The sequence below is a fragment of the Hemitrygon akajei genome, chromosome 22 (genome assembly GCF_048418815.1).
Source record: "Hemitrygon akajei chromosome 22, sHemAka1.3, whole genome shotgun sequence".
NCBI classification, from domain to species: domain Eukaryota; kingdom Metazoa; phylum Chordata; class Chondrichthyes; order Myliobatiformes; family Dasyatidae; genus Hemitrygon; species Hemitrygon akajei.
The window spans coordinates 59,857,709-59,882,692 of record NC_133145.1 but is presented as its reverse complement, the minus strand read 5'-3'; the positions used below and the strand labels follow the sequence as shown (position 1 = coordinate 59,882,692).

The 24,984-nt window shown below is 39.7% G+C and overlaps 1 protein-coding gene across 5 annotated transcripts in view; it reads right to left on the bottom strand.

Annotated features, from left to right (window-relative positions):
• The window catches only part of helz (helicase with zinc finger), a 302,830-nt gene that overhangs the window by 126,754 nt on the left and 151,092 nt on the right, over positions 1-24,984 (bottom strand). For all 5 annotated transcript variants that reach the window (XM_073026388.1, XM_073026389.1, XM_073026390.1 and 2 more), the window contains 3 exons: positions 12,866-12,984; positions 3,749-3,894; positions 1,069-1,216 (listed from right to left, as the gene is read on the bottom strand). In XM_073026388.1, the coding sequence (XP_072882489.1) occupies positions 1,069-1,216; positions 3,749-3,894; positions 12,866-12,984 (413 nt within the window). The remainder of the gene's footprint in view (positions 1-1,068; positions 1,217-3,748; positions 3,895-12,865; positions 12,985-24,984) is intronic.

Genomic DNA, 24,984 nt, shown 5'->3' with positions numbered 1-24,984 from the left:
CCTCCCTTTTCTTCCATGGTCCACTGTCCTCTCCATCAGACTTCTTCTTCAGCCCTTCATCTCTTCCAACCATCTCCCCCCCGTTTCCTACTTCACCTCCCTCTCCCACCCACTCACCTGGTTTCATCTATCTTTTCCAGCTTTTACTCATTCCCCTCCCCCACCTTCTTAATCTGGCTTTTGCCTCCTCCTTTTGCCTCAGCCCAAAACATCCGTAGATGCTGCCTGATCTGTTGAATTCCTCAAGTATTTTATGCATGTTGCTCAAGATTTCCAGCATCTACAGAATCTATTATGTTCAGTAACCCAGAGGACTGCACGAATAATCAGGAATCATTCACCATCCTGGACTTTCAATCCAGGTCAGGAAATAAATACGAAATTTAACGGTGCATTCATGGGACTGATAGGTTGTCTTTAAAAGCCACCTGATTCACCACTGCCACTGACATCAGGCTAGATGCCCATCCACAGAAGAACAAGATCAGCCTTAAATGGAATTCTCCACCCTGCCCGAGTCTGCTAGCACTCAGTGCAGAGAATGATAAATGATCAACTTAATTGGCCATATCCATATTGTACAGTACATGTATTCGGAATTTGCTGTGATGTGTTGGTCAGGGCATGACATGCAACACAAAACAACATTCAACAATTATAAAGAATTATATAAAAAATAAAGTTAGAGGCTAATATAGGGATTAGCTTTATTTGTCACACACACCAAATCATAATGAAATAATGATAGGTGAACTATATGGAAGCCATATTTTCAACACAGTTGATCCCTAACTGCCTTGCAAGTCAGCCAGTTGTATTTAAAGAGCCATTTTATACTGAAGATTTATTTTCATCAAATGGTCTCCAGTACTTCAGGGCGGTGGTTCCACCTTTTCAACAGGCAATTACGGACAAATAATAAATGGTGGTCATGTGGTAAATGTGGTTGCAAGTAACATCCTACAATTATTGCAGTATCACAAAAGGGTCAATTGAAGATACAACAATGACTGACATAACATCTCCTAATCAGCAGGAACACAAATATCAAGTGTTTTGTCCACTAACCTCAGAATTGTTGTAGAAAGCAGTGCTATTTTTCTCCTGTACATCTTCTCCTCGGGCTGTGAAGAACGTTAACGGATAGAAATCTTTGTGTGCTGGTTGCTTTCCACTGGCCATCAACTTACCCTCATAGAATAGTTCTGAAGTGTAACTAAAATAGAATGAATGTGTTCAAAATCAATTGTCAGAACCTCTGGAAAATTATGCAACTCACATGGTCTTTATTATACTCCAATTTAGAACAAACTATATCATAATTATTCATTACTTCGAACCAAAAGAAAAGTGCAATCCTCCAGCTAACTTTCAATTGAATTTTAATCAAATTTAGCTTTATATTTCATGTCTCACTGTTACATTTCAAAAATAGTTCAAATATTTTCATGTTTTTTTGTTAACATTTTCCCATAAGAACAATAAATTGATTTAACCTTAATAGTGTATTACAGTCATGAGGTCATACCTAAATGCAGCACACATCTCATTAACATTAAAGTACCAGTTATATTAACTAAAGTATATCTGAACAGTAAATTCACAACATAAAGCCCTTGTGTTTAAGTTCTTTAATCAGCTGGGTAAAGATGCAAATCATAATCTCATAAACGGAGCAGAAATGCAATTACTGCCATTTCTGCCAATCCTTTACATTACGACAGTAGTGAATTTGAAAATATTTTAGCCCATGAGGAGCACAACATACAGCCAAAAATTAATTAACATGAACAGTTTGCAATTATTTAGTCATTTTCATTTAGTAACTGCCAGAGTGCACTGCAATACACACAGAGCAATTTGATACCCTGATAAAGACTGAAAAGATAGGCTTTCAGGATTTAGAAAGATTATCCAGATAACAGCAGTGTCAACTAATTAAAACACAGTAAATCCATTAGAGAATGGGTTATTCCACCCTGCCCTCAAATTTACCTGATCCATTTCCGACATCTTCCTCTCCTTTTTCTATCTCTCTGTCTCTATCTCTAGAGACAGTTTATCTACTGATGTCTATTATAAACCCACTGATTCTTACAGCTATCTGGACTGTAGCTCTTTCCACTGTTACTTGTAAAACACAATCCCCTTTTCTCAATTCCTCTTTCTCCGCAGCATCTGCTCTCAGGATGAGGCATTTCATTCTAGAGCTGAGGAGGTGTCCTCCTTCTTCAAAGAAAGGGGCTTTCCTTCCTCCACCATCAATGCCAGTCTCAACTACATCTCTTCCATTTCACACACAACTGCTCTCAGCACATCCTCCCACCACTCCACCAGGGATAGGATTCCTCCTGTCCTCACCTACCACCCCACAAGTCTCTGCATCCAGCACATAATTCTCCATAACTTATGTCATCTCTTCAGTGGGATCCCATCATCAAGCACATCTTTCCCTCCCTGCCCTCTCTCACCTTATCTCCTTACCTACCTATCAGTTCCCTCTGGTGTTCCTCTTTCTTCCATGGACTTCAGTCCTCTCCCATCAGATTCCCCCTTTTCCAGCTCTGTATCTCTTTCACCATGAACTTCCCAGCTCTTTACTTCACCACACCCCCCCCGTGGGTCTTCTCCGCTCCCCCCACTTTCTTACTCTGAATCGTCATTTTTCCCCCCAATCCTGATGAAGGGTCTCAGCCCAAACTGCTGACTGTACTCCTTTCCACTGAAGCTACCTAGCCTGCTGAGTTCCTCCAGCATTTTGTGTGTGTTGCTTTGATTTCCAGCATCGATAGATTTTCTCTTGTTTATCAGTAGATTCAAAACTAGTTATGTTTAATCACAAGCATGACACTTTTAAAATATTATTTTTATTTATAGAAACAGCATGGTAACAGTCTCTTACTGCCTAATGAGTCTGCGCCACCCAATTACACCCATATGACCAATTAGCCAATGTGAAGGAAACCAGAGCACCCAGAGGAAAACCATGGAGTCACAGGAACAAAACACAGACTCCTTACAGACAGAGCTGGGAATTGATTCTGTGTCTCTAGCACTGCAGTAGCGATATGCTAACCGCTACACTACCGTGAATTTTAAATTGAATGCTAATTAAAAAGTCAAACTACTAATAAAATGGAATATCTGAATATAGCACATGCTAACTCATGAAAGTAAATACTTCTTCTATGACAATTGCTGTATAATGTGCCAGGGTTAAGTGTTCGGAAATCCTGCACTCATTTTAGAACTGTATGATTACTCTGGGCTCTGCACTTTTGTAGGTGATGAAAGATCTATGCTAAGTGTGTGCTCACTAATCTCAACTTTGGCATTAATTCAATACAGTAAAATGCATATTGTTTCAATTGTGCTCTATTATACCCCTAAAATAATAGCTATTAACTATTACTGTCCACTATTTTAGAATTGGTATTAAATTCGTGCTTTTAACACAAACAGCAAAATAACCTGGCTGGATTGGAGAGACTGGTCATCGTAAGTAATGTTTTAAAAATTCTATAATACTAACCTTAGTGACAAAGATGCAATAGCATCAGTGAAGATCCAGATGTAAAGACACTTCCTGCAAATTCTTTCAGTTCCCTCAGTCACAGATAGCAACTCAAAATTCCTTCTTGTTCATTGTTTAAGATTGGGTACTGATTGTAAAGCCTCTTCTGACAATACCACCAACCAATTCAAATGAATCAAATACCAAGAATACTTGGAATTTCAAAATACCTACTTGATTATAGCTTCATGGGAACGATAGTTTTCACACAGTAGTATTCGACATGGAAACTCTGTAGGGTAGTGTTCATAAAGACGATCAAGCAAAGAAACATGAAGATTCCTTTCCCGGGCAAATTCGCTGTATACAAAAGGACTAAGCTGCAAATAGTAAAGCAGATGGTAGTTATTTTTAATTGGACATCAATCAGAAAAAAAATTGCAAGGAGAAAACAGCTTCATTTCTGCTCTTAGTGCCTATAAAAAGTATTCAACCCCCCCCCCCCCCCCACCGAAGTTTTCAGGTTTTATTATCTTACAACATTGAATCACAGTGAAACACACACAAAATGCTGGAGGAACTCAGCAGGCCAGACAGACTGTACTCTATACAAGAGTACAGTCGATGTTTTGGACCGAAACCCTTTGGCAGGACGTCTTAAAACCAAATGACTGCACAAGTGGTGATTTGGTGTGTCATATTAAAGGGGGGGGGGGGTGAATACTTATACAATCAATTATTTTGTGTTTTATATTTGTAATTAATTTAGGTCACTTTGTAGAGATCTGTTTTCATTTTATCACGAAAAAAGTATTTTTCTGTTGATCAGTGTCAAAATCAGAATCAGGTTGACTACCACTAGCATGTAATGTGAAATTTGTTAACTTAGCAGCAGCAGTTCAATGCAATACATAATCTATCAGAGAGAAAAAATAATAAAAAACATAATAAACAAGTAAATCAATTACATACATTGAATAGATTTTTTTAAATGTGCAAAAATAGAAATACTGTATATTAAAAAAAGTGAGGTAGTGTCCAAAGCTTCTATGTCCATTTAGGAATCGGATGGCAGAGGGAAAGAAGCTGTTCCCGAATCGCTGAGTATGTGCCTTCAGGCTTCTGTACCTCCTACCTGATGGTAACAGTGAGAAAAGGGCATATCCTGATTGCTGAAGGTCCTTAATAATGAATACCGTACTACTTTTCTAAGACACCACTCCCGAAAGATGTCCTGGGTACTTTGAGGCCAGTGCCCAAATGAGCTGACTAGATTTACAACCTTCTGCAGTTTCTTTCAGTCCTGTGCAGTAACCCCAATTAAATCCACTGTGATTCAATATTGTAAAATAATAAAACATGAAAACTTCCAAGGAGGGTGAATACTTCTTGTAAGCACTGTATATTACAAATTTTAATACCTCTATCATTTTCTGTCATTCCCCTTATTTACAGACACTTCTGTGTCAAGAGTCATTTTATGGACATATAATTAATGTAGATAAGCTAACTTATGTATTTATATTTATTTTAAAAAATTATTTTTGTGTTCTTTATCTTATTGTGCTTTTTCTGTGTTGCATTAGATCCAGAGTTAACAATTATTTTGCTCTCCTTTTCACTTGTATATTGAAAAATACATTAAATAATCTTGAATCTTGAAATAAAAGGAATTCAAAGGAAAGGAATACAACATGAGTGGGTTTCAATTATCTTTTTTACCATTGAGAAGAAGAAACAGTCTGTTTAGGAAATGGTACAATGCTGACATGAATCAAAAGTACTTTTCATTAAGAACTGTCAGTCATTAAGCATTCTTAAAAGTACATGATCAAAGGGATGTCTAAATACTGCAGAACCTATCTCCCCGCTTTTATAATTTCAGAACTGCTTGACAGTAAAGGTGACATTTAACAATTACAGTGTATGAAGACTGCCACCTTGAATTATCAAGCATGACGAAATCCACAGAAGGATAAATACCATGTAATCTGATAAATTATTCTAATTGCAGAGAAGTAAATCAAGAAGCAACAATGGTGTAGACAGCCATCTTCAGCCAAATTTACTGTTTCAGAAAGAGCTCTCTGCGTGGTAATGAGAATGGCTGTAACTAACCTCAGTGGCAGTCTGTCAAGAAAATGTGATTTCTTCGCTTGAAAGAAACCATAATCTACTTAATAACCTTAGCAGTCTCTGTCCAAACAACTTTAAAGCCCTGTGAGGTAACAGTTGAGAACAACTCTTCTCTAAAATTAATGCCATTCTCTAGCTGGTATGGAAGAGTAACGCAACAGAAAAGAAGCAACTAACTTTTCACCCTTCCTTCTGGAGTTTCCTTGAACTTCCATTCTTAGCAAGTACCGGTATCAACCCGAGATCAATTCAACTCTCAGACAGCAACATGGACCAGCTTTACATACAGGTGCTCTGGCAGTACACCCTTAGAATTGCTTTGAAAAGTTCAAAGTAAATTTATGATCAAAGTAAGCATATGGTATGTTATAATATACAACCTTGGGATTCCTTTTTTGCAGACATTTATATGAGAATAAACAAATATAAATAAAATTGATGAAAAATGATAAACGAAAACTGACAAGCAATGTGTAAAATAAGACAAACTGTGCAAATAAAAAATTATATTAGCCAATTATCCCATACATTAACTTTAAGCAATGTAAAGCCATGCACATTTGGAATGAAAAGGACCAGGAATGTTCTGTAGACCGGATAGTTTTTTAAAACTCTAAAATTTCATAAGCTCAAAACTATTTGTAAAACCTCAGACAAAATTTCAAACATCTTCAAAACAGCCATCTATTTTAACAGCTTTTCAAAATTCTCTTGTTCTAATTACTGGAAGTCTTTTCTGGCGCAGCAATAGCAAGCACACAATGACATTCTACCACAGCATCCAGTGTAGTGTGTCATTGATTCTATTGTACTTCCTAATTCTAATGTGAATGCCTGCAAGAAAATGAATCTCAAGGTGACATATACGTACTTGGATAATAAAGTTACTTTGAACTTTTTACAATCAAAGCCTTTTGCTATTATTGATCTTGTGCATCTGTCCGCAGCAGCGATGTCAGTAGTATTACTGTACACAGGACCCTCGCAATATTATGAAATGCTGTGGTCTGTCTTTAAGAATGAAGGTTTGCAGACACGTGAACATAACAATGACACAGTAGCATAACAGTTAGCGTAATCCTACACAGTGCCGGTGACCTGGGATCAATTCTGACACTGCCTGTACAGAGTCAGTACATTCTCCCTGTGGCCATGAAGGTTTCCTCCGCATACTCCGGTTTCCTCCCACAGATATTCCAAAGATGCTTGGGTAGTAAGGTGTGGATGTGCTCTGTTGGCACTGGAAGAATGACAACACTTTCGGACTGCCCCCAGTACGTCCTCAGACCGTAGTGGTCATGAACACAAACAACGTATTTCACTGTATGTTTTGATGTAGACTTGACAAATAAAGCTAATCTAATATCTGAACTCCTTGTGCTTGCTCTGCCATGTAACAAGATCATGGATTGATCTTTTATCTCAGTGTTATTTTCATGCCATTTCCCTTAACAGAAAAAAAAATTACATCAATCTGAGTCTTGACTGGTCTGAACAACTAAGCTTCCACTGTCCTCTTAGTATGAGAATTTCAAAGATATTTCTCCCGATTGTTGTCTTGAATTAAGGGTTATGGGGAAAAGGCAAGTAGTGGAGATGAGTCCATGGTCAGATCAGCCATGATCTTATTGAATGGCGGAGCAGGCTCGAAGGGCCAGATGGCCTACTCCTGCTCCTTACGTTCTACCTTCTCTTTTGAGACTCTGACTCTGGTTTTGGACATCTCACAGTGTAACATCCACACCACACTCACCTTGTCAATTTCCTTAGGAATTTTATATATTTTTGTGAAACCAGCTCTCTTGCTTCTAAATCCGAGGAATTTTAGCCCAGTCCATTTCACCCTTCTTCTCAGGAAATCCTGCCATTTCAAGTGTCAATCTGGTGAAACTTTGTTACTCTATCACCCTTCAGTCAGAGAGATCTGTACACAGTATTGTATGTGGCATTGGTTTCCAATTGGCACAACCTCATTTCACATTACTCCCTGCTCACTTGGGCCTCTCAGCGCCTTTAAATTTTTGGACTGTCAGCCTATCATCTGTAATGAATGAGCAGAAATTTTCTCCAAAACATTGGGAAATCTACAGAATTCATTTTCAGTCTCCATCAAAATCTCCCTACTGAATTCATCCCTCAACAAAGCAACTGTCTGAAACGGAACTAAACTGTTTGCCAAAGGTCGAATGCTGAGCTTTTCCAGGAGACTGCATGTTGCTCTGAATTGTAGCATCAGTTGGCTTGTGTCTTTAAACTGTTTGCAAACTTGTCAAGCTGACATAGTTCATGCTCTGAAACTATTTTCACCTCAAGATTGTTATCTGACTCCGAACTCCTTCAGCCCATCTACTACTGAAATCCTCAACCATGGCTGTTACACTTAACCCTCTGGCTCTGCTTTCTTAATTTCACGTCAGTCAAAATTCTGCTGCCACGTCCAAACTCATTATCAGATCCCAATATGCCATTACACAAGCTTTGAGACTAACACAGGCATCCACGGAAAAAAGTTGAAGTTAAAAAAGTTTTCAATCTCTCCCTAACTCATATGTCTCGCTTTCTCTGTATGTTCTTTTAGAATTTTTAAAGATTCAGGTTTATTTATCACACGTACACCCAAACATGTAGCGAAATGAGTTGTTTAACAACCAGCACACCCAAGGATGTGCTGGGGGTAGCCCACAGGTGTTACCAGCCCCAACAGAGCATGTCCCCCATGTTCCACTCAACATCACAAGCAATAACAACAATGAAACAAGCACTTTCCCCATCCCTTCCACACAGCCACTCAACAGCAGACAGGCCTCCAACCCAGGCCAGGCTGTCTTCAAGATGCCGGTCCTCGCTCCAGCTCATAACCCACAGATTGTGAACTCCTTCACTTCTTAAGCATTCTCAAATTCAGAAGGTCCACAGTAAGTACACAAAATAAAAAGAAACAGAAGCAGGAAGAAACGCTTCGACACTCATCCCTAACCTGCCACTCAATTTCTTTGCTGATCGTTTATCTCAATGCCACTTTCCTGCACTAATCCCTCAACATTTTTAAAATTTAAAAACTTTTCCATCTTTTTCTTGGATATCCTCGGGGACTGAGCTGCCAGAGTCAGCAAGAGTTCTTCACAACTGGGTGAAGAAATTTCTCCACATCATTCAAAATTCTGCTGCCATGTCCTAACTCACATCAGACCCTAATCTGACACTACCCATGCTTTAAGATCAACACAGGAATCCATTGAAATTAGTGTAGCAGTTAGAGCAACTCATTACAGCGCCAGTGATCAAGGTTCAATTCCCACTGTCTCTCTATGACCACATGGGTTTCCTCCAAGTGCTCTGGTTTCCTCCCATATTCCAGAGACTGACAGTACGAGTTAGAGTTAAGAACTTGTGGGCATGCTACGTTGGTACTGGAAGCATGGCAACACTTGCAAGCTGCCCCCAGCACATCCTTGGACTCTGTTGGTCATTGACACAAAATGGCATATTTCATCATATATTTCGATGTACATTTGACAAATCAAGCTAATCTTTAACCTTTTGTGTCTATCCTAAATAGCCAAGTCCTTATTTGAAATTGCAGCCCTTGATTCCTTGATATACCAACCGAAAAAAAAGAAACTCTGCACTTAAAAACACAAGAAATTTTGCAAATTTGGGACAACAGACACAAAATGATGGAGAAAGACAGCATCCATGGAGATGAATAAATAATCAATGTTTCAGGTCAATACCCTTCACCAGGACACTGAATCTATCCTGTGAAACCCCTGAAGGATTCTATACATTTGGTAACCAGTAAGCTACCCACTGTTAAGTTTTCACTTGTGGAGCTCTGAAGCCCTGGAGTTCTCAGCTGAAGCCTCTCTATTTTTCTCCTTTTTCACCCTTATTTGAGACACTTTAAAAAAAATTCTATCCAATCAAGATATTGGTCATCAATCTGACTGCATCCTTGCATGATCCAGAATTGTCTCATCATGTTGTGAATTACCTTTGAGCATTTGACAGTTCAACTCAGAAAAGTGTGAAGTAATTCACTTCGGAAGATCGAATTTGATGGTAGAATACAGGGATTATGGCAGGATTCTTAGTAGTGTGAAGGAACAGAGAGACCTTAGGGTTCATGTCCTCAAAGTTGCTGCTCAAGTGATAGAGTTGGCGCATGGTGTATTGTCCTTCATTGTGTGGGGATTGAGTTGAAGATCTGTGCTATCATGTTTGCTGTTGTGTGCTGGGGCAGCAGGCTGAGGGTAGCAGACACCAACAGAATCAACAAACTCACTTGTAAGGCCAGTGATGTTGTGGGGGTGGAACTGGACTCTCTGACAGTGATGTCTGAAAAGTGGATGCTGTCTAAGTTGCATGCCATCTTGGACAATGTCTCCCATCCACTCCATAATGTACTGGTTAGGCACAGGAGTACGTTCAGCCAGAGACTCATTCCACCGAGATGCAACACTGAGCATCATAGGAAGTCATTCCTGCCTGTGGCCATCAAACTTTACAACTCCTCCCTCGAAGTGTCAGTCACCCTGAGCCAATAGGCTGGTCCTGGACTAATTTCCACTTGGCATCATTTACTTATTATTATTTAATTATGTATGGTTTTATATTGCTATATTTTTACACTATTCTTGGTTGGTGCGACTGTAACAAAACCCAGTTTCCCTCGGGATCAATAAAGTATGTCTGTCTGTCTGTGAGGTAATGTTGAAGTTCTATAGAACCCTAGTTAGATCACACTGAGAATATTCTGCCCAGTGATGGTCGTGTAAGATTCTGATGTTTTTTATATCTCAGGTCCTTTTTATGTCAGGAAAGCGGCACAAAACCTGTGGCTTTACGATCATTTTATTAAGCATTGATAGAACAAAAGAAAGTTGAACAGACAATGATGGAGGTTTATTAAACAAAGGGAAAGTTAAATTAAAAAGATGCCTAGCATAGAAAAGCTATTTTTACACAAGATAAGGAAAGTTCCATTCAAATTTATAAATAAGAATTAACCAATTAGAAAGCCATTATAAAAAATGCTGCAGTACCAAGTTAACCAATAAGAAAGCACTTAGTCAAATAATGCACAACAAAGGAGCTTCCAGAGCTTGCCTCTGCAGCAGGGGTTCCCAACCTGGGGTCAACGGACCCCTTGGTTAACAGTAGTTGTCCATGGCATAAAAATGGTTGCAAACCTCCACATTAGAGGCATATTAAACTGTGAAATGCATATAAGAACTATTTAAAATACAAGTAGATAATTAATGGTTATACTGCAAAGAAAGTGACAATTAAACAGTCTAATCTAAGATTTAAACAGTCCGATTGAACAGTTGCCTCATAATACAAAGTTTATGGAGGCTTTGCAGAGGGTGTAGAGGAGATTTACCCAGATGCATTTCTTATAAGGATAGGTTGAGTGAGCTATGGCTTTTCTGTTTGGAATGAAGGAGGATAAGAGCTAACTTGATAAAGGTGTACCAGATGATAAGAGGCAGAGACAGAGTGAACAGCCAGATAATTTTTCCTTGGACAGAAACTGTTAGTACAAGGGGGCATAATTTTAAGGTGAGTGATGGAAAGTTTGTAGGGGCATGTCAGAGATAAGTTAATACACAGAGATTAGTGGGTGTATGAAACATACTGTCAGGATGGTGTTAGAAGTAGATACTTTCGGGACATCTTAGATAGGTACATGAATGATAGAAAAATGGAGGTCTATGTTGGAGGGAAGGATTAGATTGATCTTAAAACATTGTGGACCGAAGGGCTTGTACTCAGCTGTTATGTTCTATGTTTGCCCTGATAAACTAAAACTGCAGCTGCTACCTTGTATCATCATCAGCGATCATTCTGCACGTGTTTAAGTGGGATAGCAGGAAGACTAAAGGATGAGAAAAGTAGCTTTTAGAATGATTTGCACATCCTTCCCCTTCCTTTCAGAGAAAGAAAAATGTTCGAAGGCCCCTCTGTCACACAGAGCATGCAAGTCAAAAGTTCCTTTTTCCCAACAGATGGTCAGGAAGTAACACTGACAGAAATTAGTTTTATCATTTTCACAAAGACAGCATTCTTGGACATGTACTATCAACACAGAAACTGGCAAAAGAACACCATGCACTTTTGGGAATGCCCCAAATACATCTTTCTTGAGAAACTCCTGGCAGACCTGCATGTCTGGCAACCAATGCAAAAGTATAAAACTGTTTGAAGTTGCCAACACACAGCACGCATAATGGATGTGCCCTGTCTGCCCAGTAGTTATCAGAAGCAGCCTGCTATCAACCGTTGAAAAATCACTTGGCCACAATCACCGTTGGAATACTGAACATTATCCATCAGAAGAAAGCATTTTATATGGCCATTTCTTATCCCTGATTAAAATGCAGTTACTATGATATTGTACCAAAGGGCCTTCTGCACTGCTTGGCTGCTGGAGAGACAACCCCAACAGAATCCCTCTAGATCTGGGGCTCCCAACCTAGGGTCCACAGATCCCTTGCTTAATGGTATTGGTTCATAGCATAAAAAAAGTTGGGAGCCCATGCCCTAAGTCTACAGTACTGTGCATATATGTATATATTTTAAGAAAGTCAAGTTGAAAACAAAATCACACAGATTTTTGTTAAGGCAAAATTTAGCTTGTAATCTTTCCTCTCCCCTCACCTTCTTATTCAGGCTTCATCCCCCATTCTTTCTAGTCCCGATGAAGTCTCAGCCCAAAACATCAACTGTTTATCCTCCTCCATTGATGCTGCCTGACCTGCTGACTTCCCCTAGCATTTTGTGTTGCTTTGGATTTCCCTGTGTGTTTATGCATGTGTGCGCATGCTTGCATGTGTGTGTGGGTACAGAGAGAGATAGAAGCACATCCAGTGCCAGCATAAAGACTACATCTCAACAATAAATCATTAAATCAGTCCATACACAAGGAAGCTCTCACTTTTAATTCAGAACAGGCTGTGAGCAAAAGAGGGACCAATACAAAATCTCTGTAACATCATTTGCCATTTTAATTTAGGGTAAAAAAAAAATCTCTGGCCAGATCATTGCTGCAACCAAATTACAACAGTATTAACTTCCTTGGCTCATTGACCAGATGTTGCTATATTACAATTTTTTTCAAAATATGAAATTATATCAGAAATAAACAGATTCCCAATTCATATTCTGGCATAGGCATCCACCAAATCTAAAGTTTATCTGTAAAGCACTTACTTGCATATGATCTCCAGCTAAAACGATCCTCGTGTGTCTGTTAGCCAGTGCCAAAGGCATGATGGTCTCACATTCCATCGCCTGCGCAGCTTCATCCAAGAGAATGTGAGTGAATAAACCTGTTGGCAATCAGATCATATAAAATAGTGAATAAAATTCCTTGCAGTTAAAGACCTGGAACTGAGATCTTCACTGAACATAGCATACATGGCATGTGGCAAACACATGAAATTTGAAATAGTAACATATTCATTATCTCTGGTAGAGCAAGCAATTGTTTTCTTTTTGAGCTGGTTACAAGACAGGACAATGGCTGTCCTGGCTGAATCAGGTACCAGCTTTTGATGCATCCACAATTAAGATCAGGAATGTACTTAGCATCAATAACCCAAATCAAATCCTGAATTAAGTTTTCTAGCCAAGTCTCTCTCCACAGTTCTCAAAACTAGGAATCAATGCTTTGTCATTATTACGTGGAGGACAGAATTATTGAACAGAACTGTGATTTTCAGAGATACTTCTGAATAAACAGTTGTACAAAGCCCCAATACTGTAACCGATGCCACTGTAACTTCCGACATCATGCATTAATACTCATGGAAGTTCCATGCTATTTTGTCTTTCACAGTCCTTTTCATACAATTGCTTTTAATAGAAAGGTTTTATTCTGAAGGATGATTTGAGGCATCTATTGTACAAAATACTTCTTGAACTGTTTCAAACATAATCTAAAACACTACTCAAAACTCACTGAAAACTTCAACACGAGCCATTTTTATTAAGGTTTAATTTCATATATTTAGAATGCATCCTAGTCAAGCAGGCTATAAGTAACACACACAAAATGCTGGAGGAACTGTCATCTCCAACAGGATTCCAACACCAAACACATCTTTCACTCCCCTCCCCACTTTCAGCTTCTACAGGGATCGCTCCCTACACAACTCCCTTGTCCCTTTGTCTCTTCCCACTGATCTCCCTCCTGGCACTTACCCTTGCAAGTAGAACAAGTGCTACACCCGCCCCTACAGCTCCTCGCTCACTGCCTTTCAGGGCCCCAAACAGTCCGCCCAGATGAGGCAAATCATCTGTGAGTCTGTTAGGGTCATCTACCGTATCCAGTGCTCCTGCTGTGGCTTCTTATATATTGGTGAGACACGATGCAGATTGGAAAACCACTTTGTTGAGCACCTACGCTCCATCCACCAGAAAAAGCAGGATCTCCCAGTGGCCACTCATTTTAATTCCACTTCCCATTCCAACATGTCAATCCATGGTTTCCTTTACTGTCATGGATGAGGCCATACTCAGGTTGGAGGATATTCCATCTGGGCAGCCTCCAAACTGATGTCACGAACATCAATTTCCCCAACTTCTGGTAATGCCCAACCCCCACCACCATTCCCATTTCCCTCTCACCTTATCTCCCTACCTGCCCATCACATCCCCATTTTCTTTCGTCCATGGCCTTCTGTCCTCTCCTATTAGATTCCCCCTTCTCCAGCCCAGTATCTCTTTCACCAATCAACTTCCCAGCTCTTTACTTCACCCCTGCCGGTTTCACCTCTCACCTTGTGTTTCTTCCTCCCCCCCCCCACCTTCTAATTGATTCCTCATCTTTTTTCTTCTTGTCCTGATGAAGGGTTTCAGCCTGAAAGATCGACTGTACGCTGAGCATGTATGCCTATGGCAATAAACTTGAAAAACCAAGAGAAAATCTGAAGATGCTGGAAATCCGAGCAACACACACAAAATGCTGGAGGAGCTCAGCAGGCCAGGCAGCATCTATGGAAAAAACTTTCGGGCTGAGACCCTTCAGCAGGACTGGGAAAAAAAAGATGAAGAGTAAATTTAAATGGGGGGGGGGGGGAAGAAACAATAAACAAACTTGAATGATGGAGAAAGATCGAATGACCTTCTCCTGGTCTTGTTTTCTGTGATTTTATATTTCTGTTTCAAAGAGCTTAAAGGCAAACTTGCTGAACATATTTAGAGCTAGAAAGATAAATTACAAAAGATATCAGATTCAGATCAGATTATTGACAGACACATTGATTCAGTTTTAGCAAGGTCTTATTGCTGATCTTATCTGTGAGGGACCGCATGCTGTGCATTGGAACAGGTTGGGAGAGTTTTTTCCTGAACTGAATCTAACTTATACTATTGCATGCTGGTGATTGAGCACATCTACAAGGAGCACTGATGCAGGAAAGCAGGGTCCATCATTAAGGACCCCCCCACCATCCAGACCATTCTCGCTTCTCGCTGCCAGGTTCAGGAATAGCTATTACCCTTCATCCATCAGGCTCCTGAACCAGCATGGGCATCTTCACTCATCACAACACTGAAATGATCACTGAACACAACCTATGGACTCACATTCAAGGACTCTACAAATCGTGTTCTTAGTATTATTTATTATTATTATTATTCCTACTTGTTTCTTTTTGTATTGCACAGTTTGTCAGTCTATGCTTGTGTGTCGTTTTTCAGTGACCCTATTGTACTTTGTTCTGCAGAGAATGCCTGCATGAATATGAATCTCAAGGTAGTATTTGGTGACATACAAGTACTTTGATACACACGCAAAATGCTGGAGGAACTCAGTGGCCAGACAGCATCTATAGAAAAGTACCATCAACATCTGCAGATTTTCTCTTAGAACATAGAATAGTACAGCACATTACAGGCCCTTCGGCCCACAATGTTGTGCCGACCCTCAAACCCTGCCTCCCATATAACCCCCCCACCTTAAATTCCTCCATATACCTGTCTTGTTTGTGAATTAAGTACTTTGATAATACATATATGTTTGTCTTTTGACCTTTGACTGCACAAAAAGTCCCAAATTCCCAAATTATGTTTTTATTGCAAAAATAACTGAACAGGCGCAGGCAGGAGAAACCACAATGACCAAGTTGAAATTACAGTCACTCAGCTTTCTTTACCAAATGTAAAACATTAACTCTCACACAGGCTCTTTCATATCAATCTAAACAAGTAAAATGACAAGCAAAATTGCAGATATGTATGAAGAACTCTTCCTACCTGAATGCAGAATCAACGAACAGTTACAGCCCTAATGGAGCCTATTTAGCCCATCACATTCTCTTAGCCCCAGTCAGTTATTTTCTCCCTTATAGAAAGATATTCATCTCTCTTCTGAACACTACAATTGCATCGTTGAGCACAATGCACAACTGAACACTTGAATTTGCTATGGCTTCTCCACTAATGGGAATGAGTGAGATCTAACAACTGCATATCATCTCTGTATGAGACTGAAAGTGTGATACCAGCTGTCTACTCTATCTGTGCCTCTTATAATTTTATAAACTTCTTTCAGGTCTCCTTTCAGCCTCTGCTGCTCCAGAGAAAACAACACTAGTTAGTCTGTTTTTTCCTCATAGCACCTGCCCTCTAACCCTGATAAATCTTTTCTGCACCATCTCTAAAGACTCCATACCCTGAATGCTGCATGCAACTCCAGATACAGCCTAACCAGAGTTTTATAAAAATGCAACACAACTTTCTAACTCTTCAACTCAACACCTCGACTAATAAACACAAGCACGCCACACCTTCTTTATCACTCCAAGAACTTGTGCGGCCACTTCCAGGGAGGTATAGTCTTGGACACCAAGATCCCTCTGTACATCAACTTCCTGACTTTTCAATTCAACATCTCAACTAATAAAGGCAAGCATGCCACATGCTTTATCATCCCATAACTACTTTCAGGGAGCTATGGTCTTGGATCCCAAGATCCCCCTGTATATCAACACTGTTAAGAGTTCTGCTATTAAACATAGAACACAGAATAGTACAGCACATTACAGGCCCTTCGGCCCACAATGTTATGCCGACTCTCAAACCCTGCCTCCCATATAACCCCCCACCTTAAATTCCTCCATATACCTGTCTAATAGTCTCTTAAACTTCACTAGTGTATCTGCCTCCACCACTGACTCAGGCAGTGCATTCCACGCACCAACCACTCTCTGAGTAAAAAACCTTCCTCTAATATCCCCCTTGAACTTCCCTACCCTTACCTTAAAGCCATGTCCTCTTGTACTGAGCAGTGGTGCCCTGGGGAAGAGGCACTGGCTGTCCACTCTGTCTATTCCTTTTAATATCTTGTACACCTCTATCATGTCTCCTCTCATCTTCCTTCTCTCCAAAGAGTAAAGCCCTAGCTCCCTTAATCTCTGATCATAATCCATACTCTCTAAACCAGGCAGCATCCTGGTAAATCTCCTCTGTACCCTTTCCAACGCTTCCACATCCTTCCTATAGTGAGGCGACCAGAACTGGACACAGTACTCCAAGTGTGGCCTAACTAGAGTTTTATACAGATGCATCATTACATTGCGACTCTTAAACTCTATCCCTCGACTTATGAAAGCTAACACCCCATAAGCTTTCTTAACTATCCTATCTACCTGTGAGGCAACTTTCAGGGATCTGTGGACATGTACCCCCAGATCCCTCTGCTCCTCCACAAAATATCCTGCCTATTAACTGCGTATTTTCCTATAGTTATCATATTAACTGCATATTTTCCCTTTATATGTGCAACACCTCATAATTGCCTGGATTTAATCCCATCTGCCATTTCTCTGCTCATATGTTAATGGCAGAACTGCTCTATATGCCACTAATAGAATTGGTTTATTGTCACATGGACTGAGATACAGTGAAAAGCTTGTCTTGCATACCGTTCACACAGATCAAATCATTAGACAGTGCATTGAGGTAAAACAATAACAATATAGAATGCAGTGTAACAGCTACAGAGAAAGTGCAGATATTTATGGTTAGATGTCACCACCTATACGGATAGGCAATTACAATTGTTAAATTCTGAACCACTCAGGTACAGAGTTTATCCACAAAACCTTGTTCTGTTATTTGTAACCCTGTTTCTCAAACAAACTGACAGGCTAATTTCTGAAATAAATAGCATGTCTTCTAAATTATTGCAGCTTGATTAAGAATTGGAATAAAACCCAACATTAATTTTGTTCCCATTAATCTCTCATCTTTCAAAGGTCATATTTTAGTTCGTACTCATTTCAAGTTACAGCAGTCAAATTAACCCTGGCAGAAAGTATAAATTTTCTCCAATTTGATAACTGTTATTTAAAATACCTTATTACAATTAATATTGGAATATGAGTACTTATATTCTGTGCTTGTATTCCTGCAAGTCTTTGAGTCAATGTTTAATCTTGTTTTAAACTTTTAGTTCTAAAGAAAAGCTAAAGCAACTAACAGCCATCCCGTCTGAATAAAAACATTGACTTACTTCAGTGAACACATTGCTACAGACAAGGGGAAACTTTTCTTAAAACCTACAGAAGGTAAACAATATCCTTCCAGCTTTCTTTCTGTCCAGGTACTTAAAATTTACAACACCTTCCTTCATGTTCCCTAGTGTATTGAAATTTCACTTTGTTAAAGTGTTATGAGTTACACTAGGGGTTCCCAAACTTTTTTATGCATGGACTAATACCATTAAGCAAGTGGTCCTTGAGTTACACAGTTCCAGTATATAGACGAAATGACAATTAAGAAATGAGGATATACATACAAGTCAGGATTGTGTATGACTGTTTTGACCTTAACGGTATTGAGTTGCTTGGATGCCATTTGAGATAGACTCGTCCAAGTGGAGAGCATTCCATCACGCTCTTTACTTGCACTTTGTGGGCAGTGGAACAGCTTCATTCACCATAGCTTCGCAGCTAGTTACTATAGTCATGCACCTGTTCTATTCAGTTTATGGTAAATGGTGACACCCTAGATTTTGATGATAAAATCCTGGCAATGATAATGTGAAAATATCAAAGGTGGGTGGTTACTCTTTCTTGTTGGAGATGTTCATTTTAACAGCTGTGTGATGTGAATATTATTTGTCACTTACCACCATATGCTTCAACAGCACTCCTGTTTTGTCATATGCAGCATGGGCTACCTCATAATGAGACAAGCTACAAATGGAATTCAATAACTGCAGAATAACAAATGTCTTCATATCTTTCCTTATAGTGTGGCTGATGAAACAGCTAAAGACATTTGAACCAAAACCCACTCTCCACTGGAGGATGCTGTCTCAGCCAGAAACGTTAATTCTTTATTCCTCCCCAGAAATGCTGCCTGACTTGCTGAGTTCCTCCAGCATTTTGTGTATTGCAATACATGGCTGGGAAAAGTTTGCACTGCTGTCCTGTGGTTGCAATTTTTTCTGAACAAGTACAGAATTTAGAATATATGACCTCGTTTTCTTTAAACACAGGCTTTTCTGCCAATTACTGTCTTTGAATATAAATAATCTAATTCTCAAACATATCTATTAAATCTTTCTTTAGCTTTTCTGTTCTCTATGAGCATAGCTTCTCCAGATACTTTATGCAGATGTACTATTGAAAATATTCTGAATGGTTACACCATTGTCTGGTACAGTAATTCAAATACATAGGAGCATAAGAAGCTGCAAAGGATCACAGTCTTAGCCCAATTTATCACAGACACATCCTTCCCCACCATTAGCACTCTCCGCTGGAGGATGCTGCCTCAAGAGAGCAAAGACTCCCAACGTCCAGGCAATACCACCTTCTCTCAGCTACCAACTTCCCTTTAACTACACAGTTGAACCAACCCGCAAAATCCTAATCACTACAGTTTAGCAACACTCTGACCACTTTGCATGTAAAGTTTTTCCCCCTAATAATGTTCTTGTAAAAACTGTATATAATGGATGTTTGATTTATGTTTTTCTTGTGAATGCTGCTCATATGATGCTACATGCCTGTGGTAATGCTGCAAGTATGTTTCTCATTGTATCTGTGCAGACATGTTCCTGCACATTTCATAATAAACTTGACTTGCATTGGTCAGGTTTACTTCAGATATTAAGCACAGTTTTAATATTAAGTGCTCATTAATTTTAACATCACCTTCAAATAACATTGAACTACAAGAGGGGCACTGATGTCATCTTGCAGATTGATAAACTGATCAACAGATTTGCAGTATTGTCTGCATTTCTGGCTTCTGCATTACAGGAAAGATATGGAGGCTTTGGAGAAGGTGCAAAAAAAGATTCAATAGACAATAGGTGCAGAAGTAGACCATTCGGCCCTTCGAGCCTACACCGCCATTTTGAGATCATGGCTGATCATCTACTATCAATACCCGGTTCCTGCCTTGTCCCCATATCCCTCGATTCCCCTATCCATAAGATACCTATCTAGCTCTTTCTTGAAAGCATCCAGAGAATTGGCCTCCACTACCTTCCGAGGCAATGCATTTCAGACCCCCACAACTCTCTGGGAGAAGAAGTTTTTCCTTAACTCTGTCCTAAATGACCTACCCCTTATTCTCAAACCATGCCCTCTGGTACTGGACTCTCCCAGCATCTGGAACATATTTCCTGCCTCTATCTTGTCCAATCCCTTAATAATCTTATATGTTTCAATCAGATCCCCTCTCAATCTCCTTAATTCCAGCATGTACAAGCCCAGTCTCTCTAACCTCTCTGCGTAAGACAGTCCAGACATCCCAGGAATTAACCTCGTGAATCTACGCTGCACTTCCTCTACAGCCAGGATGTCCTTCCTTAACCCTGGAGACCAAAACTGTACACAATACTCCAGGTGTGGTCTCACCAGGGCTCTGTACAAATGCAAGAGGATTTCCTTGCTCTTGTACTCAATTCCCTTTGTAATAAAGGCCAACATTCCATTAGCCTTCTTCACTGCCTGCTGCACTTGCTCATTCACCTTCAGTGACTGATGAACAAGGACTCCTAGATCTCTTTGTATTTCTCCCTTACCTAACTCTACACCATTCAGATAATAATCTGCCTTCCTGTTCTTACTCCCAAAGTGGATAACCTCACACTTATTCACATTAAACGTCATCTGCCAAGTATCTGCCCACTCACCCAGCCTATCCAAGTCACCCTGAATTCCCCTAACATCCTCATCACATGTCACACTGCCACCCAGCTTAGTATCATCAGCAAATTTGCCGATGTTATTCTCAATGCCTTCATCTAAATCGTTGACGTAAATCGTAAACAGCTGTGGTCCCAATACCGAGCCCTGTGGCACCTCACTAGTCACCACCTGCCATTCCGAGAAACACCCATTCACCGCTACCCTTTGCTTTCTATCTGCCAACCAGTTTTCTATCCATGTCAATGTCTTCCCCCCAATGCCATGAGCTTTCATTGAACCCACCAATCTCCTATGTGGGACCTTATCAAATGCCTTCTGAAAATCAAGGTACACTACATCCACTGGATCTCCCCCGTCTAACTTCCTGGTTACATCCTCGAAAAACTCCAACAGATTTAGTCAAGCATGATTTACCCTTGGTAAATCCATGCTGGCTCGGCCCAATCCTATCACTGCTATCATTCATCAGAATGTTGCCTGGACTACATACAGAGTATTATCTATAAGGAACTGTTGGACCAAATTTGGATTGTTGTCTTTGGAGCAGTGGAGGTTAATTCTATCTGATAGTAGTTTATAAAATGATGAGAGGCATAGATAGAGTAAGAATCTTTATCAAAGGGTGGAAATGTCAAATATACAGGACATAGTTTGAAAGTGAGAGGGGACAAGTTTAAAGGATATTTACAAGACAAGCTTTTCTTTACATAGAGTAATAGATGCCAAAATCAGACATGATCACAACATTTAAGAGGCAGTGAGATGGGCACATGAACAGACGGGTTTGGAGGAATGATAGTCCATATGCAGACAGATGGAATTTACTTTATGGTTGGCACTTTGAGGGCTGAAGGGCATTTTCCTGTGCTGTACTTACTGTTTCATGTTCTGTAACTGTTCTAACGAAGGGTCTTTGAATTGAAATGCTGGTGATTTTTCTCCTCCCACAGGCACATCCCTACAGGCTGAGAATTTCTAGCATTGTGTTTTTATTTCAGACTTGCACTTTTTTTCTTGGTTTTCACTTACATGATATAATTGACCTTAAAGAACTAAACAAATCCTTGAGACAGAACACTCTGCTGATGATCTACTGCTTTTACAATCAGCACTAAATTCCTCAACAGCATGTACTTTGGCAGAAATGAATTATGAACCCAAGTAAAGTTAATGCTTCAGTAAATGAAATGAAGGAATCCTAGTAACTGAAACATAAATCAATTTCTTTTCTTCATTTGAACTTCTAAAGTGCAAGATCGCCCTTATTTGCTTAGCTGAACTAATCATCACACCCATTCAAATGAGAAGGGTCTGTCATGACAATTAATGAAACCGAACCAAATGAAATTATCTGGATTTGAGATAATTATGGAATTCCAGAAGAGCAGACTCTGTCACTGAAGAGCTACACCTTTTTTAAAAATTCCAAGTCATGCAAATCAATGTCTCATTACTTCTACTAGGGAGGTGGTACAGGAGCCTGAAAACACACACTCAATGTTTTAAAAACCGCCTCTTCCCATCTGGCATCAGCTTTTTGAACAGTACCTCACTATTTTGTTCTCTTTTTGCACTACGTATTTCTTTTAAATTTTATTGTAACTCATAATAATTTTTTAATGTATTTGATAGTACTGCTGACACAAAACAACAAATTTCACAATATATGTGATAATAAACCACCTGATTCTGATATCCAAACCATGAATCATTCCTGCATTTTATCTGCCCAAGTCTTAACTGGTGTCTAAAAATATTTTCAACACAGGATAATGAATCTATGCAGCTTTGCAAAGGAAAATGAAATGAACATCTGAAATAAAAAATATATACATAGGTAGCAGGAAACTAATATAAACAGGAATGAATCAGATAGCTTTAATTTAAAGCTAGCACTTCGGAAAAAAGGCAATTTGTTTGCAACAATTTCAGCCAAAAACCTTTACAGAATAGTTAATAAATCACAGTTTCTTTGTGCATTGCTACTTAACAAAAAAAAACCAAAAATGAGAGGTAATCAAAGGAAGGGAAAATACAACTGATGATAGAAATCTGAGAAAAATAAAATATTGAAATTGTTGATTAGGTCAGACAGCATCTCTGGTGAGAAAAACAAAGATCCCATTTCAGACTCTATCAGAACTTGAACAACATTTTCTACCTTCTAACACCGGAAAAAAAGATATTCTGTACACTCAATGGCCACTTTATTAGATACATCTGCTTGGTAATGCAAATATCTAATCAGCCAATCATGTGTCAGCAACTCAATGCATAAAAGCATGCAGAAATGGTCATCTTTGCATGAAGCCAAAAGAGATGGGGGAGATCTTAACTGGAATTTTTTGCATCTGTATTTGCTCAGGAGATGGACACACAGTCTATAGAAGTGAGGCGAAGCAGCAGTGAGGTTATAGAATTCATACAGATTACAAAAGAGGAGGTGTTTGCTGTCTTGAGGCAAATTAAGATGGGTAACTCCCCAGGTTCTGAACAAGGTGTTCCCTCAGACCTGTGGGAGACAAGTGCAGAGATTCCAGGGGCCTAGCAGAGATATTTAAATCGGAGGATAGCTAATGTTGTTCCGCTGTTTAAGAAGGGCTCTAAAAGTAAACCAGGAAATTATAGGCTGGTGAGCCTGTCATCAGTAGCGGGCAAGTTATTGGAAGGGACTGGATACAGGAATATTTCAATAGATAGGGACAGACTATGGATAGTCAGCATAGCTTTGTACATAGTAGGTCATGTGCAACAAATCTTAAGAGTTTTTCAAGGAAGTTACCAGGAAAGTTGAAGGCAAGGCAGTGAACATTGTCTACATGGACTTCAGCAAGGCAGTTAACAAGGTCCTGCATGGGAGGTTGGTCAGGAAGGTCCTGTTGCTTGGCATTCAGGGAGAAGCCAGAGTGTTGTAGCACATGGTTGCCTCTCTGACTGGAGGCTTGTGAATAGTGGAGAGCCACAGGGATCAGTGCTGGGTCTGTTATTGTTTGTCATTTATATGAATGATCTGGATAATAATGCGGTTAACTGGATCAGCAAATTTGCAGATGACACCAAGACTGGGGATGTAGTGAACAGCTAGGAAAGCTATCAGAGCTTGCAGCTGGATCAGCATCAGGTGGAAAAATGAGTTGAAAAATGGCAGGTGGAATTTAATGCAGACCAGTGTGAGGTGTTGCATTTTGGTAACATCAACCAGGACAGTGAAGCAGTAGGGCACTGAGGAATGCAGCAGAACAAAGGGATCTGGGAGTACCGGTCCATAACTAATTGAAAATGGTGACACAGATAGTCAGGGTTGTAAAGAAAGCTTATGGCACATCAGCCTTCATAAATCAAATTGTTGAGTAGAGGAGGTAGGATATTTTATTTTGAATTTGAATAAGAAGTTGACGAGGCCTAACTTGGATCAATGTGTGCAGTTTTGGTCACCTATCTACAGGAAAGATGTAAATAAGGTTGAAAGATTAGAGAAGATTTACAAGGATGTTACCATGACTGGAGGACCTGAGTTGAATAGGTTAGGACTTCATTCCTTGAAATGTAGAAGACTGAGGGGAGATTTGATAAAGGTTTCCAAAATTTTTAGGGGTATAGATAGATTTTTTCCACGGGGGTGGGGGGGGGGTGAGACTGCAACTAGAGGTCATGGGTTAGGGTAAAAGGTGAGAAGTTTAAGGGGAGCACAAGGGGAAAGTTCTTCACTCAGAGGGTCATGAGAGTATGAAATAAGCTGCCAGTGTAGGTAGTGCATGTGAGCTCAATTTCAACATTTTAAAAACGTTTGAATAGGTATATGGGGATGGATGGCTATGGTCTGGGTGAAGGTCAATGGAATTAGGCAGTTTTAATGGGTCAACACAGTCTACATGAGCTAAAGGGCCTGGGTCTGTGCTGTAATTTCTGAGATGATGGGAAGGCAACGGAAACTCAAATAACCACACATAATCACAGTAGTGTACAGAAAAGCATCTCTGAACGCACAATGCATTGAACCTGGAAGTGTATGGGCTACAGCAGTAAAAGAGCACAAACATACCTTTAGTGGCCACTGAATGTATTTACTCCCCAAGTGAAGACACAATCAGTTATCAATTTTAACTGCCAACTCTTCAGGAAAAAGCTGTGAACTCTGGGTTGTGGATAGCAAAT